At 39.8% G+C, this 25,748-nt stretch overlaps 1 protein-coding gene across 4 annotated transcripts; it reads left to right on the top strand.

Moving 5' to 3' along the window:
* Positions 1-899: 899 nt before the first annotated feature.
* On the top strand, positions 900-23,165 carry ppp2r5cb (protein phosphatase 2, regulatory subunit B', gamma b). 4 transcript variants are annotated; one of them, XM_030770522.1, is made up of 16 exons: positions 900-929; positions 1,709-1,768; positions 2,226-2,388; positions 9,787-9,986; positions 16,058-16,168; positions 16,280-16,372; positions 16,471-16,601; positions 17,150-17,209; positions 17,997-18,105; positions 18,304-18,357; positions 18,632-18,802; positions 19,022-19,149; positions 19,508-19,609; positions 19,699-19,771; positions 21,789-21,905; positions 22,863-23,165. In XM_030770522.1, the coding sequence occupies exons 1-16, from the start codon at positions 903-905 to the stop codon at positions 22,995-22,997; spliced, it is 1,734 nt and encodes a 577-aa protein (XP_030626382.1). In that variant the 5' UTR covers positions 900-902; the 3' UTR covers positions 22,998-23,165. The 4 variants fall into 4 exon arrangements, with proteins under 4 accessions (XP_030626382.1, XP_030626380.1, XP_030626379.1 ...); XM_030770520.1 differs by lacking the exons at positions 1,709-1,768; positions 2,226-2,388 and having other exon boundaries at positions 903-929; positions 9,810-9,986; positions 18,304-18,361; positions 18,636-18,802; XM_030770519.1 differs by lacking the exons at positions 900-929; positions 1,709-1,768; positions 2,226-2,388 and adding an exon at positions 6,952-7,103.
* The last annotated feature ends 2,583 nt before the right edge of the window (positions 23,166-25,748 follow it).

Here is a 25,748-nt window from a genome sequence, read left to right as displayed (position 1 = left end):
CCACCAGATGGCGTAAAGTTGTCGGCAGAAGTTACGTTGATACTTTCGCGAGAGCTTGAAGTAGGCTTTCTTAAAAGCTGGTTCTAGTGGCGGGGACTCCTGTTGATTCTCATATAAAATAAAACCTGGAGTGCACAAACCTCTTTCCCTGGTAAGAACCTCTGATTATAAGATAAGGGCAGAGACCTGCAGGACTCCAGAGTTCCCAGGCTGGATTTCAGAGGCCTTTGCAAAGACATTATATTAAAAGTACTAAGCACAGAAATACCACTTTATATTCTATACTGTTTCAACATCCAAAGTTTATTGTGAGTTTAGGATATGCATGCTGCAAAGGCAGACATGGTCAAGCAGTCTTTATGCTTGTTGTCAAGTTTTCAAATATTCAATAAACTAGTTCACAGAATATTTTGTGCGAGAAATAATGGAGATGAACATATCTCAAAGGCGAAACTATGCTCTTCAGAACTATTGACTGGGTTCCTCTTCCCTTAAATCTAAATTTGGTCCTGTTTCTGTAATTACTGGTAGTTCAACGAGCAATTAGTCCAGTCGATTATCTAACGTTTCATTACATCCCACTGGTAAAGGAAGGGTGTAAAACTACCAGTATGAAGTCTTTGAGGTTGATAAATCCAATCAGCAGCTGTGATGTACATTTGTGAAATAACATGTAATTGTTTAAACTTGGCAGTGTTGAGACCACTAAATTTAGACTGTCCTTAGAAATGAATTCGTTCAATTCGAAACTCGTCTAGGTTTAGAATGTTGGGTCATATGATAGTACTATAAGCCAATCAGATTTGAAGACAGAGACGAATCGTCAGGCTCGGTCGGGAGAGTTGACACCCGTGGGTTTGAGTTTGTGAGAGAGGCGAGAACAGCTAGCATACATTAATGCAATGCCGAATAAAAATAAAAAAGAAAAGGTTGGTCTGCTTTAATAATTTCAGTGTTTAGTTGTACACTCGCCTTAGAGTTCTAAACATTTCACTGATATTCTGAAACGTTAAAACACTATTGGACTGTATACGGAATCTCTTCATGCCATTAGCTAGGTTAACTAATTAGCACGATAGCTCAAGCTAGCTAGCATAATATAAAAGCAAGTGGGTTTGCTGCTAACAAACTGTGCTAACTTTGTCATTGTTGTGTTTGTGACTTCAGACTATTGAGATAAGTAACATTCAATGCAGTATCCATATCGTATAGATATCATATAAACCGTAGGCGTACTATTGCATTTTATTGACGAAAAAGATTGCTATCTTGGCTTAAATTCAAGACTGCTAACTAAACCTAGGACTAGCTATAGCTCTCAATACTGTGTAACCAAGTTACTCTCAGAACTCCCAAAGAATTCATGCTCCTAAGACAGCTATTGACAACGATATGAATGATGGTAAGCTAAGTTGCCTCCAGTTAGTGATAGTCATTGTTTGACCTGCGCTATATAGATGTAGAGAGTTTGCTGTAATATTCAAGGAGTGGCACCAGGCTTTTTTGATGCTCGATACCTTAGGCAGGAACACTTGGACTAATAAATAATGAACTAGCATGGAGCTTCAGTAGGAGCACCTTGCTGCATGATAGCTAGCCAGCGATAAATATTGTTTCAAAAGTGTCATCCGTCTTAATTTACATAAGCACGTACGGTAGTTACCAATTATGGTCCATTGACTGATCTGTGAATGGTCTTTGTCTTTAGGAGTCTCCAAAGTCCGGAAAAGTTGGTAAAACGGGAGGTCAGGAGAATTCAGAGCATGAGGTAGGCTGTGTGCACAGACTGGTTATACCCTCGTACTTTGTAAAAACAAATCTTCCGATAAACATCAGAGAGACGTGTCCTCTAATTTCCTCATGGTTAATGTGGTGGGACTTGATGTAATACTTTTACTGAATTAATCACTGATGTTAGTCATGGGGAAGATGATGCCAAACCGCTACAGTGTTGAGTAGAGTAGTAAATAAGTTACATTTGTTGTAATGCTTGTAGAATTGCTTGTGAAAATGTTTGCTGTTGCAGGAATTCAGTGTGAAAAGAATTGTTTGAGATTCAGAAAAATGTTGACGGCGAGAGACTGGTTGTATGTGGTTAGCATATCCATTTTAAGACGGGACGTCTCATAATACTAAGGGGCAGAAATGTTACAGACAGTCTGCAGAAAATAGAGTGATATGATAAAGTAGGAATAGAAAATAACATTGTTTTCATCTCCTGTTAGGGATCAAATAGGAAGGGCAGCTACAGTGTTCCTCCTACCACACAGCTCCTGAAAGGGAAGCAGTCTGGATCTCAAGCCCCTGTGAAAAAGGAAAAGAGACAGAGCTCCTCCCGTTTTAGCCTGAGCAACAACAGAGAGCTTCAAAAACTGCCTGCGTTCAAAGGTAAGACTGTGCCCTGCCCCAGCTTTAAAGACTGTTTCCTCTGGATACCTGAAAGCCTGCCTCATCGATGAATATACGTTGGCTGTCTGCTTCTAGTCCTTTGGCTGGTTCTCTTATCACTCTTCTGTGATGCGCAGTTATGTAACTCAAGATAACTGAAACACAAAGCAACATAAATGGATGACTGTGCTGGTTTTAATCCTAACTGTCCAGATTTAAGGCTAATCCATGATTATGCAGAAAAGCTGGTCCTTTATGGTTCAGGATGTGCTGGCACTCATTTAACCAGCAGGGCGCATACCTACTGTTTCTCTTCAATCTCTCTGACCTTCTCTTTCTCTCCCTCTCGCTCTCGTTCTTGTGAATGAAATCGAACACTTTTACCATCTCATCCATTTATTTTATTTTGCTCCAGTTTTACAAACGAGATTGATTAACAAAGACGCATGAATCAGTGATACTATAAATAGACTTGTCAGGGGATGCCTGTCTTCTCCATTTGTGTTTTTGATTTCTGTTAACCGCTTTGTGTTTTCTTGCCTATATTTTAAAGCTGGAAGTATTGAATTCACTTTTTTCTCACTAGTGCTTTATCTTCAGATCTTAACCATATGAATCATACTGCCAGTGTTGCTACGATGATGTACACTTAAAATTACAAATAAATCAGTCCGCATAAACATTTCACCTCCTTTATCTAATCAAGGTGTGATGGATCAATACCAGAAGGCATCTAAATGTATTTATATTTCAATCTAGAGTATCGGAGAGTTCTCTTCATACACGCAGTATTTAATCCAGTCTGTGTCAATCAAAGGGCAGTAGTAGCAATATTGCTTAATACCTGACAAAGGTCACTTCTGGTCTCAAAAAAAATTTTGTGCAATCTAAAATGTGGCCATGCCAGAATATTTTTCGTCTTTACTTGCTCAAAACAATGTATGACAGGAAGTGGAGGCGAGCAATGGGTGTATACATTAAGACTTTAACAGGCAGTAATAAGGATGATGTTGCTGCTAACTGTGGACGACATGTCTAGATAATGTTGTAATTCCAGGTGTAAACAGGGCCATAGCTGGCTGAGCACAGTCAGTTACTTGAACCAGCTGTCAGTTCAGTTTGAGTCAGAACAGCCTGATGTGAATCAGTGCTCTTGTTGAAGTGAATCTGATAACTGAGTAAGCCAGCAACATGAAACCGTCTCAAGTGTGTTAGGGTGCAGGTTATGACACTTTTCCCTTTATCTCTTGTGAAAAGAGCTGTCCTTTTGATGGTTGTGCACTGTGTCTCAGAGGTGAGCATGTAACAGTCTGTGTCAATGTCTCCACCAGCTGGTCAAAATATGAACTACGTGTCTTTTGTGAACTGTGCTGTCAGCTTTGTGAGAGATTGCCTGTGTTAAACCAAAATCATTTCTCCTTTAATAGTAGTTACCAGGCATTAAGACTGTTTTTTGAGTGGAGGGATTTTGCTGATGTCATCCATAGAAACAGTACAGGCATTCATTGGTAGGTCCATCGTCATAGCTGATTAATTAGTGTAGATAAAATATGGCATAATTTAATACACATTTATTGGTAGTTGTTCTCAGCACTCAACCAGTGCCTTTCAAACTGACAGCTTTCTTAGAGTGTAGTTTAGGACAGCGTTATTTGTTAGTCAAGCTTTGGTAAGTCGCTAAGGTTCTTCGTTATAGAAGCCCAGTATAGTTTTTTTTCCCCATGTTTTCTAAAGATTTCTGATATTTAAATAGGACTCAGCCTTTTCAAACAGTTTGCTCAGTATGAGCTCTGTTTAAAGATGATGCCTAAGCTTTTCACTGGAGGCCTTGAACAGCTGATGAGTGTGGTGAGTGTCTGTCTGAAGCGTAAGAGCCCTTTTCCCAAAGCCATATGATCAAAGTTCTGGTTCAGCCCAGAGTATCCTCTGAATGCTGAACCTTCGGGGTTCTGTTCTGGGTCCAGAATACACTCCACCACACTCCTTGACTGTTTGACACAACTTCTGTGAGTTCTCTGTTTGCTGTTCTTCTTACCTCTCTTATTCTTATCTCCACTCATACTTAGAAACTGCTGTGTCAGCCATTATTTGTAATTGTTTAATGAAAGCTCTTGTCCAGCACAGCATGCTGGATGTTCTATACACAAACATCACCGTGGGTGTTCCTGATTAGTCAGGGCCATAGCTGGTTCCTGATTAGTCAGGAACACCAACTTAACACAATGAGCCAAAAAGCAAAGCAAGAAAAAAAAAACCAAAAAAAAAAAACCTCTGGGGTAGTCATTCTGGGATTTGTGCTGCAGCTTTGTGTTGTGCCCTTTGCACTAGCCATGGATTCAGTGAAACTTCTCTGAAAGCCCCATCCTATTTCACATGGTATAAGAAGGGGAAAGGAAAACTGAACACATTTAAGAAAGAGGAACCCAAAGTAACGGAGCTGAAGCAGGTTACCAAAAATAGCAAGAACACTGACACATATGTATTACAATATATACACAAGAATTTTTAAAGAAAGTTTATTGTAAAAGCTATTAATTAATTTATTCATTTTACTCATTCATAAGGAAATAAGACAACAGTAAGCATGTTTAAGTAAGGACAATAGGATAGAAATAGTAGTGGTTAGAATACTAAAATGGAGATAATGGGAAATTAATATTGTCACGTCTAGGCAAATATGAACTTCTGTGTAGATGCAGATTGTAGAGGCGGCATGGATATTATCATCTATATGTGTTTCTATGTGCATATCCACGATACAGGTGCACATAAATATTATAAATGTATTTCTAAGCTCGGAAGAGTGAACAGATGAATGTGACTCTCTGTGTGGCTGTAACTCATTCTGAGTCTGGCAGATCTCTGGGTATGATGTGTGGTCTTTAATTCTTGGTCTTGTGGCCAACTTTAATCACTGCAATTATATTTCGCTTTTAGCAGTTTCACTTCTGCAGTGAAAAGTGCTGTCTATTTGTTTTGGGCTGTTTGCTAGACATAGACAGTGAGTGAACCCTGAACCCTAAATGTGGGATGCACTTTTGTTCCACCCTGTTTATGGAGCTGAGGTAATGATTGTGGTAGAGCCAGGTTTAGCCTGAGGTCTTAAATCTCAGTGACCACGTGGAATATGACGTTGGTTTCAGCCAGGAGGCAAGTGAAAGTCCCGGTTCCTCTGTTGTGTATTTGGTTACGTGCCCCAAAGCAACCAGTTCATATAGTTCTGTGTCGCAGAGGCATAGCTGTGGTCACACCAATGAACAGAATGATCTCTTTGCTGGGACCTGTACATGAGTTATCAGTAATCAGTCACATTCTGTCATAATCACATTTTGTCAATCACAGTGTACCTTAATCACAAACCTTCAGAATGCCAATTTATTGGATTAATAATTTATCATGAAAATGTATTACCACAATCTTAATAAAAAAAAAACAGCTAACTTTTCTCTGCACTGAGTTCTTCCATCACCTAGAGAGCTTATTCAGCAATATGTTCCTGAACTGTATTACCATTTTCAACTGTAAAAAAAAAAAACACACACACACAAGAGGAACTGGGTGTGTTTAGATTCAGAAATATAGAGGACTAATTCTCACTCCACACAACACCTCCTATTGTTTTTCTGACCACTTATTTAAACTGAAATGTGTCTGTTTAGAGCGTTATTTAGACTTTTCAGTTTTCAGACTCAGACACAGGTTCAGGAACAGAAAGAGTTTAAGTCAGCCCTCAGTCAGCGGTCTGTCTGAGGTGCACAGGAGAGAGCAGAAGGGGCGGCAGCCGTCGAACTGAAACTGTGAAACGGGCTTATGAAAGCATGATTTCCTGTCTATGCTGCATTGTGGTTTCTTGTTTACCAGCTGAGATGATGATCTTTAAGTACAGTTCTCAGTGCATTGTTCTGTCGTCACTTTGGCAAGATATACTGTATATATCATATTAGAATCGGTTAAATGTAAAAACTGAGAGTGCCCTTGTTTTTATAGTAAACAGTTACATCACTGCAGCATATTTTCATCATATCCCTAGTTCTTTGGCAGTTATTTATTTGTACTTGTATATATTTTACATGACTTTTACCTGCAACTCCTGGAATGATGTAAGAACCATTCTTTTAATGTAAAGGTTTTTTTGACATCTTGTTTTGCATTATATATCTTTTTGGTTGGGTTTGTAAATGATGCCTTGTGCTTAAAGAGAGGAGATTTTGAAACATTTTTGTCATGTTTGTTCTGTTTGTATTGAATTACTGCTTTAGAAGATTTTTGTTGATCTTTGATCATTTTGACAGGGTGTAGGTGTGTAGTTTTGGTGTTTTTACTGAACAGCAGAATACACTGCAGGCCCTCTCAATACAAATCTTCCTTCTGTCAGTAGAAAGACCCTCCCCCTCTTCAGTTTAGTGGCCAATCCCCATCGTTCTCAGCTTGCAGCCTGACGGTCTGCCCATGTGACCTCAGACAGCCAATGACGAGTCCCCTTCTGGTGGATGACATCACTAACTGGTTAGTTCCCTCCAGCAGTAGCGGAGCTTCATTTTCTGTGGAGTGTTTGCGCTGAAATGGAGGCCAGCCACTCACCGTAGCTCATTAGCCTTCCCCTGCCTGACTGAACAGATAGATGTTGACATGCTCTAAAGAAGACAGCAGGATGGTTGTGGATGCACCAAGCTCAAACGGCCCTTTCCAGCCCGTGGCCCTCATGCACTTTAGAGGTGAGCCATGCTGTCTCATTGTCCAAGAGGGGGGTAGGGAGAGGAATGCTACCGTCCACTCTGTGCCTGCTAAATGTGTGCTAGACGTCTTACTTGACTCTCCGTATGCTGTTTTCAAAGCTGTGTTCAAACTGGTAACGCGTGAGGGGTTCGCTTTGTCCTTGTCAGAACTTGCGCTGTGTGAAATGGAAGAGAAAGTGAGAGACCTGTGTGCGTTGCTGTGATAAACAAATGAGGTAAAGCAGTGCCAAGGCTGGGCAGAGTGAAGAGTAGGAGAGAGTGTGAGCTAACAGGCAGCGGGGGGAGAGGCATTTTACTCTCTTCCCCATCCCCCCACCAAGACTGCTGATGTCAAAGGAAGTGAGGTCACAGCAGCTTAGAGTCTATACTTCTCATGGTGTGTGTATGGATGGATGGATGTATGTATGTGGGTGTTGGTTTTTAAACCTAATGTCACACTTTTGCTGACTGTAGTGTGTATGCTCTGTATCTGCTACTGTTGTCAAAGTGGAAGTGGCCTCTGTTCTTTTCACACTTCCTTAATGCTAAACCGTAACCATGGATGGGGGGGAAAAAAAAGTCGTGGAAAAATGGGTGGACTTTCCCTTAATTGACATTTGTCTGTTACAAATAAAAATCCTTTTTGTTCGGGTGCACAATGCTTTATAAATTGTACAGTGCTGTCAAAGAGATTAGATAAGGCCTCTCATTCTTATTCATGCCATTAGTCATCTTTATTTGTGCTGTTATTATGTGTTTGTGTTGGGATAGCCCGGGGCACAGAACAGTGTTTGCCATCCATTAAAGCTGTGTTATCCAGGCAAAGAAACTCTCTGACTCTAGATTGTCTTATTTCTCACTCAGAAATCCCTTGAACATTGAGTGTGCTCGAGACAGTTATGTAATCTTGAGTAGACCTCAAGTTTTACACATACAGAGCACCGTTCGAGATGAGGATCTGATTTTGCGATTCGGTGTTTTCATGCCGATGTTTTAATAAAACTTTTCACTTTTCGGAAGCTCTTATAATAATCGCTCAGTCAACTGATCATATTATGATCATTCAAATCAATTTTCAATCCATCTTCTGTCTGTGCTTTTAACCACAGAACTTCTTCATTTTAACCGAATGTGAAGTATTTGCTTATACTGGCCACAGGGTTGTGCATGAAAAATGTGATTTTTTTTTCTCCCCACAGAATGTACAGGAAAAAGATTAATTGTCATCGCATATTTTTTTAATACTGAGGCTTTATTACAAAACAGTGAGATGATGGACAGCCGCAGGCACTATACCAGGGCGCAGGCTCTCAGTGAAGTGTAATGGTTTGTAACCTGATGGTGCTGGATGTGTTATGGTATGGTTTGCATACTTTAAACATAGCCAAAAGCCTCACCTCAAGCATAGCTTGATGACGAAGGGGGAAAAAGAGTCAGATAAGGTTAATAATTGTTTTTGTTTTCACCATCCTGTTGAATGCAAACAGAAGTTGTACAGATGGGGTTTTAATTGAGTCTGCTGACTTTCTGTGCTCACAGTAGTAACATAGGAGTAGGTTATTGTCAGACTATCATAACCAGACTTTGAACACGCTTTTTATAAGAGAGGGACCAAGTCTGTACGTCACTGTTTGTCACATTGATTGATCGCGCTGTTAAGTCATTAAATCAGAACAGAATATGCCTGTTAGTGTGTAAACTGTGAAAACACGTCAAACCATTATCCATGAAAATGCTTCACAGCTAAATATCTGCCCTGAATATGTTACCTGAATACACTGTTTGCATAGTGGCCACCCTGAGTGTGCAGTGTGATCTGTAAAAGGTGATGTGGTTTTATTGATCTCCTCCACCAGTGTCTACAGATGAACTCTATAAGATGTACGGCAAAATAAACATTGAATCGTACCGTTACAGTCTTGTGTTGATTATATCCATAATTGTTTTTTGTTGTTTTTGGTTTTCTTTTGTCCCTCGGATCAGCGCAGAATGGCAGGATTGTTTGATTGTGGAATAAAAGGCCCACTGGAATTAGGGAAATGTGATCTGATTAATTGTCCATTTTCCTGCCTGTGATAATTCAGTGAAGGACCTTTTATGACTGCTGGGCATCTTGGACTGTTGTGTGTGTTTTGGAGTTGTGTTTTATTGTATTGACTGTGATGAGTATATAGCGGGGGGTTATACCATTGAGAGGTCTCCTGAGGATGGAATTTTTGTTAAATTCTCCTAACTATTCATCAGACCTTTTTTAATTGGGTAGTAACTGTTAACTGACAGCAGTAGATGTCAAGTATTCTGTCATGTGTGAAGATGCACTTATTGACATTTAATCTTCTGAAATCTTTTATTTTCTATGGCTCTGACAGACGTCTCATGTGAGATGATGATATTGAACATAAACATAAAGGAACCCATTTTTTTTTCGTAAAACTATATGTTTGACAACACAGAATGTTTTAAGGACAAAATTGAGTAACGTGAAAGAGGCTAACCTGTACACTAACAATAGGACCCGAAACAGACTCTATTTTACACCAGTTCCTTAGAAAATTAGAACACCTTACAGTTGATCCATCACAGAGCTAAACTTGCTAAAAGCAGGCATTACCATCTCACAATGTCATTCAGAATCTGCTGTGTGTATATAATGATGATTTTTCCTTTCGTGCATGTTGTGCAGATGTGCCCCCTGCGGAGCAGGAGAAGCTGTTTGTGCAGAAGCTGCGTCAGTGCTGCGTGCTCTTTGACTTTGTGTCAGACCCACTGAGTGACCTGAAATGGAAGGAGATAAAGCGTGCGGCCCTCAGTGAGATGGTGGAGTACATCACCCACAATAGGAATGTCATCACCGAACCAGTCTACCCAGAGGTCGTCCACATGGTGAGCGCACAGATCTCCTGACTTGTGAACCATCAGAGTGAAGCTGGGTACACACTCGATCTTTGTAATGCGTTACCCAGCCGAAAGTATGAATAAGCCACTCTGTATTTCCCCAAGCAAAGCAAAAGCTCAAACCTTTCATGATTGTATTCAAACTGGTATCAGACCTTTAGGGATTTTTCCCAATTTGAGTTGAAGCACACGACGAAGAGACCAGTGTATGGTAACGGATTAACTGAATGGAAAGTTTCATATTGAATATACAGATGCTTCAGTTTCAGTAGTATTCAGGTCAAATATGTTGTTGTGATTAGTGTCTGGCGTCTTGTTTTCACAGTCATTCATTCTGATCAAACTTTTGATCCCGATGGATTTTCATTAGGTGTACTCCCACAGTGCTGAAACGCCCATACGTGTAGCTGTTACCACCTGATAACTGAAACACAGAATGGGTCATCATTCTAAACATACATGCATTAGTTTAGTAAACTATCAAAAGGAAAACATTTTTATGAATTTTTGCAGAGTACTTGCCATACACTGTCCAAAACATGGTTCTCTGATCACTCTAAAGGTGTGTGTTGGAGCATAATTCAGTCTGAATGGGGTTATCCTACTAGTCAAGTGCATTTCCTCTGGCTAGCACCTATCATTAAAAGGGTGCGTTGATCTTTGTCTGAAAATATGCACTAGATAGCTGCTTCAACCAGAAATAAAGAAAGCCTCTTCAGACAACTCTTTTCATCTAGACAATCCTGTTCCGTTCGACTGTTATATGAGCCTGTGAAGGTTGTAAGGAATGATGAAAGAAGTTGAATCATATGTCGGTACATTTAAGCTGTCACAGTGCATTTTATGGGAAGATTTTTGCTAACTAAACCACATACAGGTTGAGTGTCCCTTATCCAAAATGCCTGAGACCAGAAGTGTTTTGGATTTAGGATTTTTTTTTTTTTCTGAATTTTGGAATACAGTCATGCGTTGCTTAACGTCAGGGATACGTTCTGAGAAATGCGTCGTTAGGCGATTTCGTTGTTGTGCGAACATTGTAGACTGTACTTACACAAACCTATATGCTATAGCCTGTACAGAGCAGTAACCATGAGATGCATTAGGCTGCTGCCGGCATAACATGGCATACTGTTTTACAGTAAGAGTTTTCTTTATAAGTAGAAAGAGTACACTCAAATAACAATAAAAGGTACAGTATGGTAAATGCGTAAGCCAGTAGCATAGTTGTTTATTATCATTATCAAGTATTATGTACTGTACATAATTGTATGTGGTGTACTTTTATATGACTGGCAGCACAGTAGGTGTGTTTACACCAGCATCACTACAAATACGTGAGTAATGCGTTGCTCTACGATGTTATCACTGTTATCCATAGGGGTATCTCCCTTTTTGACATTTTTAATAATATCTTTGTACCACAGTGCAGAGAATAAACAAAAAACACATTGAGTAATGTGCTTAGGTCTGGCGTTGACGGTGGTTGGTAACAAACTGGCGCCAACAGAGCGTCAGGTGTAGAATTTTCCACTTGTGTCGTCATGTCGCCGCTGAACAAGTTTCGGATTTTGGAGCATTTGGGATTTTCAGATTCGGGATGCTCAACCTGTATAACCATAGCTGTGGTTCCTCAGAGGGTTCCCTCACCTTTGGCTAAATGTGAATTTTTAATGCATAAATGCCTGTTGTTTGTCTAGTGTTACGCAGCAGTCATAATACCAATGTGAAAACACCCTCACTTTCTCTTGCAGTTATTAAAATGGAATTGTATTGTTAAATGGAGTATTATTAAACCCTGTGAAAAAACATTACCCAGAGCCAAAACAGCAGTAAACATTAAAAAAAAAGAACACAGTGCTCCCATTAAAATTGTCACATTGGTGGTGGTTGTGGCCCAAGCTGATCATGAGGATTCTCACTGCCTTGCCAGTTGTCAGCGCCTAAAGGGGGCAAGCAAGCGTCTGTATTCAGTTACTGAGTGCATTATCAGTTTGATAGTACAGGTTTTGTCATGAAGAGCTGAAAGGAAAGAGAAGACTCTCTATCTCTCTGTATGTAGAGAGAGAGAGAGAGAGAGTGTGTGTGTGTGTGTGTGTGTGTGTGTGTGTGTGCATGTGTACAGTGCATACAGGGGAAATGAACTAGCACAGAGAGATGCAACAGGTGATTTCCGGTCACATTCCACTCATGACGCCATGCTTAAACTTATCACCTGAAAGTGCACCTTACACATGCCTTGCATTCTCATTAAGGCATGCACCAAGACCGTAGTTATATATATGTATTTGCCTGAGTTGATAAAGCAGTTGATATTCCATCATGCTCAGAATCATGTATGAAAATATTAGGCAGGTCCAGTTGGCCTTTTTTTTAATTTTTTTTATTTTTACTACCATGGCCAGAGGAAGACATCTCTGGCTGTGGTTTCAGTGACAAAACTGCCCAGTTTGCAGATGTTTCACGGGGAACAGCAGCTAAGGCAGTTCTGCAGTTTAAATCACATAATCCTTGACCATTATGTCCAAGTAATCTTTGCAGACGCAAGGCAAAACAGGCTAGTACCTCTGAAGCAAGGGCGTTAGAAGGTAGTTTTGGTAAAACAGTCCATTGATGGGAGAGGGAGAGAGAGAGTTTATTATTTACGATGCCTTATCTTGACTTGCAACTTGTCTTGCAGCTTGTTTATGAGAGCGGTAATGACAGTCTGTTGGCTCCTGAGCACAGATGAGATTTCACATGCTCATCAAGCCAGGATCCTTAAAAGATTTTGTCTGGCTGATAGTGACCCGGCTGTAGTAGCTTCATGGTGGCGATTTTCGTCATTTTATCATGAAATTACCTCTCTTTGATATTTATCAAAGATGGTTATTCATGTTTGGCTGGAAGCCACCATGATCAAAATGCAAATTGGCTTGTTCCTGTGATTCTGCTTGTATTTGATCAATGCAGAAAATTAAAAAATGCAACAGCCTGCGACATCAGCATGATAATAAACTCTTAACCAGAGTATTCTGATCTGATCTCTGCAAGAAGAGACTTTGAAGTTCTCTACTTTTATCATCAAAGTATAGTGATGGATTCATTCCCTCAAGAAAGCCTTTTCTTTGCTTTTGTCATGTGTAATGTGTGGATGTGTTTGAAAGGTTTTTCTGGCCTTAGAATGGTAATCACACAGTTTGCCCTGTAGTGATGATTACACAAGACTGTAAGCGTTGTCTGTATGCATCCTGATATTAATGAACCAAGAATAACCAAGCATTATTCAGCTCCCGGAGAAACAATCACAAATCCTCACTTATGTGCCTTGGTTTTGCCCAAGGTCTCCATGTATCTGAACACTGCACATGAACCATTTGATTTCATATTTTACAAGAATTGTTGGATTCAGTGAGACCACAGAGGTCTTGGGGTTAGCATCAGTTTGATTTTATTTAAGGCATCATGTGGCAGTCTCAAATTTGGTGCCTTGACACTTAAGGACACCTTGAATCCTGATGAAAATTTATCCTGTAGGTTTTATAAACAGTACGTCCTGTTATACAGTATATCTACACAACATTACTTAGAGGTTTATTTATTTATTTGTTTATTTTTTTACCCTTGAACTTTTGCACAATTATACTTACTGTTGCTCAGTTATCCTTACAGGGCTGATTACATGAGCAATAATTAAAGTAAATATTTGTGTCTGCATGAAAATATAAGCCTTTTAAACCAGCTTTCATCTTATAATTGGCTTATGACACTGGGATTGACGCTTGAAAGCTTTTATATTGGGAAATGTTCCTTTTTTTCTCATATGCACACTAAACATGAAGTGGGGAGACTCACCTTAAACATAACCAGTATGCAGAACACACAGGCCTATAGATGATGCAGCAGTTCTGAGTAAGCACAACAGTGTTCACCACAAGAGTCACTAGACAGAAATAAGTTAGGGAAACAAATACAAAAGCTTTAGAGGAAATGTTTTGCGGTGAAAGCTGACTGAAAAGGTCACAGCGGGTGCCTAATGTCACGTCAGATGCAGAAAAACTGAATGCTGGGGTTAAGACATTTTCGTTATATGATGGAAAATTCTGGCTTAGTTTTTACAGGTAGGTTCATCAGTATTAGCAAAGTAAAACTGTGCTTCCTCCATTCACTTAACTTAGAAAATGAGAGTTCTTTGGTTTGTGTGAAAAGAAACTGAGAACGAAGCCTTTTCTCGTAATAACAGTTTGGATGAAACCCTGGAGAGTGTTGACCCTTTTTCAGATTTAACAGTTACATATAAACACTGTATGTAGTGTTTACACATCATATTTCATATTCTTCATGTGAAAATGAAATACCTGTGTCATTTATCATGTAAGGACAACCAGCAGTCCAAGAGTCTATTTGTGTGGTATATGGATGGAAAAGGAATTCCTTTGTAATGAATTTGCTAAAAACTAGAAATTTAAAAGATATTTTTGGCCATTTTCCATGTATTTTTTGAATGGTAATTTTACATGAAAAAAATGTCTTACTGTGTGAGCTGTAGGCTGCTATAAATTAGACTGTAGTTGCATGTTGCTGTGTGTTGTCTGATGCTGTAGTAGGATGGGAAGAGGCTTGTGTTCTGTATAATACTGCAGAAAATGAATGTAACGTAAATCAGACATGTCAGCTACATTTCAGCCTTCACAGAAATGATCTAAGAGGAGCGTTTAGTCACCACACGTCCTCAGAATGTCCTCAGTTTGCCTCAACATAGGATCTGCAAGTATCTGGACTTATTGAAGCGATACAGCATCACTTTGGGAAGAAATTTCAAAATTTGTTGTTTTGTCAATCAGAGTGGAAAATGCTTTCTCTAACATCACTCCCGCCTTTCCCCTTGGAGTTGGATTGGTTTGAGATCTGGTGAGTCAAACAGGGGCACCATGTACACCATGTATGGGTTTAATGCTCATGAAACTCTGCATTAACCTCTTATGGTCTGTGGTTTGAGGCATTGCCACCTCAGAGGAGACCACTCCCATCACAATAGTGCTTTGCTAGAAAATGAACTTGGTATTATGAGAGTGATACGAATAGTTTTGTATGTGGTGGCATTTAGATGAAAGTGATTTGAATAGCTTTGTATGTATTGGCATTTTCCTCTGTCTTCAGGTAGGTAGTTACCTAGTCTTGCTTCTGGAGTTTCCAAGCTTACAATCTAGATCTATTCCTGCTCCGACATACCTGCCTCAGCTAATTAAGGGGTTTGATAAATAGCTGAGGAGTTGAATCAGGTGTGTTAGAGCAGGAAGAGATCCAGGATAGGGAATGTTGAATAGACCTAGACCATGCCAGGAAAATTCACTGCACACAAAAACAGAGCTACCAGAACCCTACTTATGGGCAAGAGCCACTGGGGTTTTCTTTGTGTGTGCTCCATGCCTATGTTCCTCCACCTGTTGAGTATGGAGTGAAGGATGGTTTTATTTGTAGTATTCCTCTCTGCATTTTTGACCGTTCTTTCTCATGATGATACTCCATGCTTATGCCGTGTGTTGACATTGGCAGTCAGCTGACTCAGAGCTTGTCTGTTTTGTCTTCCATCTCAAATCAGTCTCTTTTCATGAGGGTGGAGTTTGTGCTTACATACAGTACATTCGCCCTAGTTGAAGACCTTTCACTTAGAACCCAGTGGTGACATCACCTTAGCCACTTCTCTTGAAAGGTCAGAAATTTGTATGGTCTTTGTCACTGAAGCTCTTACCACATGTAACTCAAAAATCAGCCCCTTTTCCAAAGTCAAAGTAGCCAAAATAATGGGTGACAGGGCTTCCTTTTGTACTGGACTCTAACCATCAACTCAGGAAACACTCCTGTGTGGAGGGGTTTGCTTTCAGTAAGCAGTGCTTCCTTCTTTTTAGTAGTTATCTGTATCCTGTCTTTTACAATTGTTGAACAATCCCCTGGGAGGATCATCCTCAAAGAAACCATGGTGTTTTTTTTTTTGTAAATCTTTTTCAAACATTGTGAAGGCTAGTTTTTTCTCTTTCCTTTAATGTGATGTTTCTCTGCTCTCGTCTTTTCTTTTTATGCAGTTTGCAGTCAACATGTTTAGAACGTTACCACCTTCATCTAATCCCACGGGGGCAGAGTTCGATCCCGAGGAGGATGAACCAACTTTAGAAGCTGCGTGGCCTCACCTACAGGTAAACACACACACACACACACACACACTTGTTCAGTTTGTCAAACTCATACACATGCACCCACGTGCACAGTGTCACTTACCTCATACTGTTCTGTTTTGTCTCTTCTAGCTCGTCTATGAATTTTTCCTGCGGTTTTTAGAATCTCCAGACTTTCAACCAAATATAGCCAAGAAGTACATTGACCAGAAATTTGTCATGCAGGTAAGGTCTTAACTAGTGTGTGGTCATGAATTTGTGTATGTGCTTATGCATATGAGGCTGAGACTGAGTGATACATAACAACATGTCTGTTGTTGTAGCTTTTAGAACTCTTTGACAGTGAGGATCCTCGCGAGCGGGATTTCCTTAAGACAACTCTGCACCGCATTTACGGCAAATTCCTCGGCCTCCGAGCCTACATCAGGAAACAGATTAATAACATTTTCTATCGGTGAGCTGACAGAGCAGAAATGAACCTGCCTTTCAACGTCCTAAGTGAACCAGATTCGATGTATTTGAATGACATTCTCAATATCTGTGTTTCTGACTGTGTATTTTAAAACTGATGACTAATTGCGGTGCTGGTTTCAAATAGTTACTCAGATGTTATTTGTACAGGATCCTATGAGTAGGTCACAGGGGTATTGACTTTGATAATCGTTTCCAAGATGCTAACCTAATGTCCTCGTCACTTAATGGCCCTTTTAGAAAAGAGCATTTTCATTTGAAACATTGTACCAACTGTTCAACTTAAATGATCTTCCCAGCCTCCAAATCTCTATTTTTGTGATTTAGCTCACTTTTGGCACAGATACATCTTGTTCCTCTCAAGCAGCAGTTAGTGTCATTTTGAGTCATCGCGGTTTATATTTCCCTGTGGGTCAAAGCTTAAATCTAAGCAAAGCTTCCCTTTAGCAGCACTTTGAATGGTCATTAAGGGGAGGACCTAGGAACTGTAATGTGATTGTGACAAAATGACTAAACAAATATCTTTTTCAGGTTCATTTATGAGACTGAACATCATAATGGAATAGCAGAGTTACTGGAAATATTAGGAAGGTGAGATGATTTCAGTTACAGATCTCTTATCAGCAGTACTGCTTTGAACACAGTTCATTTTCCTGCAAGTAACTGAAATAAGTCTGAGATGTAACCACAATGATAATCATCACTGCACCTACTGCACTCTGTCTGTTTAACCATTTCTCTATCCTTCCATTGTTTCCACTGTCATTCCACACACCCACTCTGGAGTTTCATCCATCCATGAATGCCCCCACTATGTTTCATCTATCTATTCATCCATCCATCATTTGGTGCACATAGTCCATCCATCTGTCTGTTATGGTGCTCCCAGAACTCTCTGTACTATTACCTTGTTCCAGTATGTCCTACTTTCAGCCTAGGGGACCCTCAGGAAGGTACAATTTTGTTCCGGCACCTGTCTGACTGAATCAAAGGCTTGGCTTTTTTTTTGTTGTTGTTGTTTTTTTTATATCAGTGGATGGGTGCAATTAAATGTGTTTGTGCTGTCATGTGGTCCCCCAGGACTGAAATAGGAAAACGTTGCTCTGTGGCATCCATCCATTTGGGCACTCAGTGTACCATGCATTTATCCAGCTGTCTTTCACTGGCTTTTCTCTTGATTTGAGTCGGCTTCTCAAATCAAGTCTATTGCGAGATGGCTCTGATAAGGCCATTCATTCATGGTGTGGCATCCTTTGTATTATCGTAGTGATATTAGTGAAATGTCGCTGAACTGATTGTTAGTGATGAACTCTCACTGCTCAGAGTTTAAATTGTAGTTTAATTGTGCATTTTCTTTCTGTTTTTTTTTTTTTTACAGCATTATTAATGGGTTCGCTTTACCACTGAAGGAAGAGCACAAGATTTTCCTCTTGAAAGTTTTGTTGCCTTTACACAAAGTCAAGTCACTCAGTGTTTACCATCCACAGGTATGAAAATCACTAATCTATGTTCTCTCATTGAACATTATGGTAACATAAACAATGAATGTGTGTTTAAAGGGGAAGTGGACTAGAGCACTATTCTCCATCTTTTCAGTGAAAATATACTGACTCCTTTTTTGAAGCATGTTCAGTTTTCTTTCCTTTAACATCAGAGTAATGTCATATGTATTTGTCTGATCGCAGTTGGCGTACTGCGTGGTGCAGTTTTTAGAGAAGGACAGCACCCTGACTGAGCCTGTAAGTCACGATATGTCCTTATTCAATTACTGCATGGTGTGGCCTGCATCGTCTGCTTTTCTATCAAACGTAATCCCATTTTATAGGTCAGCTGTGCTATACGTTCTATGCATCGCTGACTGTTTTTCTATGTGTTATATGGCAGTCGTGTCTGTGTAATCACATCAGTCCTCTCTTTATTGAATACATGTGTGTAAGAGCAGTGGGGGCTGAAAGTGCTCGCTCTTTTTGTTCTGCTATGTAAATAAAGTCAATGGAACCGTGTGCTCCACAGGTAGTAATGGCTTTACTGAAGTACTGGCCAAAGACACACAGCCCAAAGGAGGTGATGTTCCTCAATGAATTGGAGGAGATCTTGGACGTCATTGAGCCCTCGGAGTTTGTCAAAGTTATGGAGCCACTCTTCAGACAGCTGGCCAAATGTGTCTCTAGCCCTCACTTCCAGGTAAGCTTTCGCTCCTTTCGGCTCTGATCTGAACTGGTTTCCGTGAATGACTAAATACATAATGTGTTTTGTGCCAAACTGAACTGATGAAGTATTTGACTGTGTTAGACTTATTTTTTTATGTATGTCTGTGTTTTGCTCATGCATGTCTTTAGATTCATATATGTGTATGTTGCCAAGTGGGAATTATATACTGTGTGTGTGTTTGTGAAATCTAAGGTTGCAGAGCGAGCTTTATATTACTGGAATAATGAGTACATCATGAGTCTGATCAGTGACAACGCAGCCAGGATTTTACCCATCATGTTCCCAGCACTGTACCGAAACTCCAAGACCCACTGGAACAAGTGAGTGACACTTATCATAATGTAACAAAATAAAAGCAGTTTAACAGCTGAACCATGTGCACAGAGGGCATCCTTACAAAATCACTATTAACATCAACTTTTCTCAGAGAAGCGCTGTATCAGCATACCAAACTCATGGTTTCAGTATATTTCGATGTGTTGGGGGTTAAGAAGGGAAATGCCATATGTAAATTTGCTGACTGACAGACGACATACTTTCCTGCACTTTGCTGAAGTGAAATTATCCATTGGGATAAAAATTTTCTTCAGCTTTCTGTTTGGTTAAACACCGCGAGTATTTCACTGAGTTTCTGTAATTACCCAGGAATTCACTGTATGTTCTTGTTCTGTCTCTTAGGACTATTCACGGTCTTATCTACAACGCGCTAAAGCTCTTCATGGAGATGAACCAGAAGCTGTTTGACGACTGCACCCAACAGTTCAGAGCCGAGAAAAACAAGTAACTTACTCCTACACAAATTTTATTTTTGATTATCAGTTCTTAGATCAGTGTGTTTCATATTTTCCATCTCTTTATCTCTTGTCTAGAGAGAAAGCGAAATGGAAAGAACGTGAGGAAGCCTGGATAAAGATTGAGAACCTTGCTAAATCCAACCCACAGGTGGGACTTCTTTTGAGCGTGACTTGTGTCGAAAGCCATGACAGACAATGTTAGGTGGCATTTGTCTTGAGGCGCGTACAGCGCAGCCGTTGTTTTGGAGAACAGTTGCCTGTGAACCTGTGCCTGATTTCCGCACATTAACAGAAGCACAATATAGCCTAACAGAAATATATGACCTGAAGTGGCTAGCCAAGCCAGAGAAAATACTGGAGTGTCAAAGATGATGAAATAGGCAGGCAGTTTTTCAAGGCATTTCTATTTAAATTAGGACGTAAAGAACAATTTTGACCTTTTATCCCAAGCGTAGTAAACATCCAGTGTCTCTTTTTGTTTTTCCCTGTCCTGTTTTAGTGTATCGCTTTGTTTATGTCTCCTGTATTGTTTGTGTTTTGTCAACCGTCATTTGTAGATGTTGAATACAAATTTACTGAAGTCGTGATGCAAGGAAGAAGAACATCTGAAGCACTGGAACATTAGCGTTAAAACAGAAGAGCAATTTGTAGAGTGTTAAATGTGGGCTTTTTTAAAAAGCTATAGAACTGAACATTTATGTGACAACCTTAATGTGCCAAAACAGTTCAAGGACAAAGTGTGAAAATGACTGTCAAAGTGCAAAAACACTTGGGTGGGGTTGGTCTGAAGCTGAGTTAGGGGACTGCCGTTTTGCATAACGCTTTCACTGACACTGCTTTGTAGTTTATGACTCTGAGTGGAGACAGAAAGAGACAATGACCCTGCTCTTTTGAATTTTTGTGTGTGTGTGTGTGGTTTTCTTCTTCTTTTGTGAAAGAATGAGCTGGTGTTTGTCAGTTTGAAGCCAGCTATTTGCGCAGACAGAGCGAGTGACATTTTTCCAGCATTGTGTTTGATCTGTGCCAAACAGTTTCCCTAGCAGGCAGATATAAGTGATGTCAGTGGACAGTGATTGCAGTCTAGAACTTGATCAGCAGGTGGTGCAGAGCTTCGAATGACCTGAGCTGGTGGAAGGGGATCGTGTTTGAGTTTAGATTATTGCTGATGGTTATTTCCTGTAGCTTTTTAACTTTTGATCTGTATGTCTTAAGAGTTTTATCGTACTGGAAGTTGATGTTGATTTGTTTTTTTTCCCTCTGTGCTCAGTGGCAGCTTACGGTCTGATCAGCTGTTCTGATTTGTCAGTGACACTGTCTGTATGTGTCCTCATCGTTATTATGAACAAGACCCGTGGTTATAGTTTCATCTGCACACTCCAGGTTTTTGATTGAGTGGGAGTGTGGTGAAAAGGCATTGGTATAAAGTGAGAACATGTAGGGGGATAGGACATGACCTTAATTTGTATCTGCGGCCTTTGACAGTGGGTGTTGTTGATTTTGACAAGCTGACATCCGTGCAGTAGATGATTTCATGCATAATGAACACAGCGAAAGGTTTGTTTTTCAGACAGCTTGTGAAAATTGAGAGTATGTGAGTTTGTTGACCCCGGGTACCGTAATATATAGTGGAGGGCAAGATTTACTGTACACTGTACATCAAAGCGTCACTTGACCTTTTTGGAGGTTTCTCGGTATTTAAGAAACAGACATTTTCATGTTTGCATGGTCACTGACGTAAGAAAAATGGGCGCCGGTCATTGAGATACGGCTGTTTTTTGGAAATGGTCACAGTGTTATGGTTACACAATGCATGGCTGATGTAATCAGCCAGTAATTTCACCACATTCAGCATGAATTGTTTATCTACATGCATATCAAATGCTGAAAAGTGGTCATATATATATATGTATGTATTATTATTATTTTTTTGCACTTTATGTAAATGTGAAATACTTCTGTTTAACACGGCTGTTTGAGGCTAATGGTCCCAGCTGTGGCATTCACTGTAATTTACCTCTTCACCACTAGAATGTGCTGCAGCCAAGTCGTTGACAGATCTTTTGATTTAACGTATGAGCTGAATGGTTATTTTACATGTTTTGTTTTGTTGTTGTCAATTTTTCCTTGTTAATTTTTTTTTTTTTTACATGTGTTTCTGTTTGTAGTTCCTCATGTATGTTGACCCATCCAGTGGGAATAGTCCAATGGAAATGGAGACAGATGGTCCAAATGTGGATGACGTCATCATGCTGAAAAAAACAGTTGAGGAGGAAGCCACTCAGGTAAACATCACATTCCACACTTTCAAGATGCCTCACATAGCCACATCACACTAACATGCAGGACAGTTCAAAGAATAATACTCAACGCAGTTTTTTTTTCCTTTTGGGCAGCGTGCGTATCTCTGAGTTTGGTAGAAGTCAGTCAGACGTAGTTAAAGTCAGAGCACTTGGGTGATATTTACGAGTTTCAGTGAGAATAAATGTGGGATGCACAGTTTCAGTCATCATCCTGCTACATCACTGATGTTGTGATGTTATTAACTTGGTTTCCACTACACTAAGGTGCCGTGTAGGTATTTTTAGAAGATCATTTGCATTGTCACTGAAACTGACATGTTCTTATACAATGCAACAGAGAAATCTCTCCATAATGCATCTTGTCTTTGCTAGTCTAACTGTGGGGCCACATAGTGGTTCCAAAACGTGCACATGCCCTTGGATTATGGTTGGTTTAGGTAGAATTCAAGCAGTGTTCTTGCGTTGCTACTGCTGCGAGTTAGCAACATAATTGATGACGTTGATGATGAAAATGAATTGGCATCACTATTTTAAACCACCGCATCTTTTTTTATTTGTAGTAAACTACCGATTAATCCACCAACTATTCGACTCGATTAGTGAATAGATTAATGGATAGAAAAATAGTCGTTAGTGGCAGCCCTGGCCGCAGTTACATAGTGATGTTGAAGAAAATCATTTGTTATATTGAATTGAAGCGTTTTAGAAATCAAAAGGGTACATTTATAAAAATTTTTAAAAAAACAAAACGTCAGTTTACAATATTGATGTCGACGCATTTTAATCGTTGACGTCCTCGCTCAGGTCGGCTAATCGCGGCAGCCCTGTCTCGCATCATGCATTGCAAGTTGCTGGTTGTCGCTGCACAGTGTTGATCCTATCAGTTGCTCATCTCAGTTGCTCGTATAGGTAAACCTGCCTCTTGTTCTTCTGCTGCAGCTGCAGAGAGACCAGCGTAAAGATCGCCCCCTCGTGCGCAGGAAGTCGGAGCTCCCTCAGGACATGTCCACAGTAAAAGCCCTCGAGTCACACCGCCGTGCTGAGGACATGATAACCACTCACGACGGCCACTAACAGACCACAACCGCCTGCCCTGGAGCAGCACGGTCCAGCACAGTACCAATGGCACAGAACCAGCTCGGTGTGACCCAAACACGCCTAGCTCTGCCCCCCCTTAAAAAAGAAGCCACAGTGAGGGTCCTTCCCACCCACCCCCTTTCTCACTGGCCATCTCTCTCTCTCTCTCCCTCTCTCTCTCTCTCTCTCTCTCTCCCCCTTTCTCTCTCTCTCAGCTCTTCTCAGGAGTTCTGTCCAGATGTTTTATTTTCCTTGATTTTCTCGTCTTTTTTCATATTCTCGTCATAGCTGTCATGTGCCTGTGCTATTTTCATGTGATCTGTACTGAAAACAGGAGATCGGGAAGGGGGGGGGGTGCAGAGGAACTTTTGCAATATTGTCGGCAGCCATCCTGTTTGGGGATTGAATGAAAGCGTTTCAGAGGTGGGCAGCTTCAGTTTTGGGGTGAAAATATCTCTTGTATATGTTCTTTGTATGTTTTTTTTTTTTTTTTGTGTGTGTGTGTTTTTGTTCCCAAAGTTAAGGCACACTTTCTGTCATGCAGAGCTGAGTTATGTGCCTCAGAGTATGGTGATATTTTTATGTGTTGTTTTTTTTTTGTTTTGTTTTTTTTTTAATCCAGTGTTTGCTTTGTATGGCTGTAAGGGCTGACGGCCCCAGGTCAGTCCGCACACTTTATGAAAAGGTTATTTGTACTTAAACATGCTGGTCTGTCTGTTGGAGTGTCAGAGAAGACTCCTTTTGTGTACTGTTCTGTAGAAATTTGGTTCTGTGCCAATTCATTTCCTTTATTTTTTTAACTTATATATATTTTTAGACACTGTACAGTACAGTTGGCAATAAGTTCATCCAGGGTGTGTTTGGTGGTTCAAACAATAGTAGATGCTTGATGCTCTGGTACATAAACAGTGTTTGACCAATTTTCAGTTCAGCAAATCAGTGTCCCACAACAGTTCATATACATACTGAACTGCAAGGTTTTCCCTAGTCATCCATGTACGCACTGTAGTTGGTCATGTAGAGGTAAATAGGAAAGATATTCACCGTGTTCTTCAGTATCTTCTTCATCAAGTCTTTCATTACTCCTAATGATCCGTCCTCCTCTGTTCTCTACTGAGTGTTACCACTCGAACCTGTCTGTGGCCCCAGGTCTACCATATATGCACTGCCAATTCTAGTCTTCTTTAACAGATTGGAACTCAATAATTACTCTTTGTTTTGAGTTTAATGGGTTGTCCTGAAAGCTTAACCTGACATGAGCTGTAATTTAAGAGCTTTAGGACTAAGAATAGCAAAGTCTCAGCCATCTATTTTGTCTTTGTACACATGGCATAAGAGTGACATAGATCATTTAAGATCATTTTACTTCAGAGTCAAATGCAAAAACAAGCCTTTATTTGAATTGAGTGCCTTTTTGAAAGTGGAGAATGCAACAGAAAGCAGCTTAGCGTGTCGTGGAAATGTAATGTTTTCCATTAAGTGCACTCAAAAAGTAACTAGAAAAAAAAATTCTTTTGTGTCAGGCTTTTGGGGTGAGTACATTATCTGGAGGCTGTCTGGTGAATTCATCAGGATGAATGAATATAGGTTAAAAGGTCAAATGTTGATTGTTATATATCCAGATGAAACAGTTAAAAGAAGCACTTCCTGATAAACTTGAAAAAATAAAAAATAGGAAAGTAAAACTGTGGTGTAGGACTCTGAGTATAGGTGGTTCTGTTGTCTCATGTTGGTTGGGTCTGATTTTTGTTTTTGGTTTGCTGCTCTTTCCTTCACTCTGCACTGTTGTTTGAACTCCCATGCTGCTCCCTGGCTGGAACTGAAGAGCTCGCAGTTTGGGTCTTTTTTGTGTGTCCATGTGAAGATCATAACCATGTTTGTAAGGTTTTTTTTTGTTTGTTTGTTTGTTTTTTTTGGTCCCACCCTTCCCCTCTACTCCCTTGCCTGCGTAAGCTTGTCAATGTTGGATTGAATGTGCAAATTGTATATAGAGCTACCAAGATGCATTTTTTTTGTTGTTGTTTTTAAAGGAATAAACAATCACCAACAATTTGTGTTCCTCCGTTTTGCCATGTTGACTGTAGTTTTAAAACTGAAGGGGGAGAGCGTTTTATTTCTCTCCACATACATTGAGATCCAGTCTCTGTGCTTAGAAGTGATCTGTACTGACAAACACAGAGTATCATCCATAAGCCTGCGAAGTTTCTGTTTTTGATGACTGTTTTTCTTCATTAAATGGCTTTAAACCTCTGGAGGCTTTTTAATTCTTTTTTTTTTTTTTTTTTTTATTATTATTATTATTTCAAAAGAGTAATACTGAAAAAGTGTCCTTTAGTATGCATCCCTCCTTCTAAATGGCATCATCTAATATTGTATATACTATGTACTTTTATTTTATGCTGTTCTATCTATTATTAAATGGTAGATTTCTTATTTTGTACAAAATCATCTTGTGTACAGATTAAAAGATTCTTAGCAACTGCAGACAGGTGATGTGAAGCACAGACTTCTGTACATGTTACCGTTTTAGAAATATTTAGAATTTGAATTCTAATATTTTTATCAATTTGTAATTCCAATTTTTCTGCATTGCATTGTCTGTGATGATCTCCATCTTACATTAGCCTTGGTGTGTGTGCTTTTATTCAAATCTCAAGTGGTGTATATCTATATACAGGAAATAAAGACAACATGTGACTTTTATATTTTCATCCTAGAAGAAATATAGTGACTTATTATCTATTTACT

The sequence above is a fragment of the Chanos chanos genome, chromosome 4, assembly GCF_902362185.1.
Source record: "Chanos chanos chromosome 4, fChaCha1.1, whole genome shotgun sequence".
Lineage (NCBI taxonomy): Eukaryota > Metazoa > Chordata > Actinopteri > Gonorynchiformes > Chanidae > Chanos > Chanos chanos.
The sequence above is the reverse complement of the archived record's forward strand: the minus strand, read 5'-3'. Positions and strand labels throughout refer to the sequence as shown.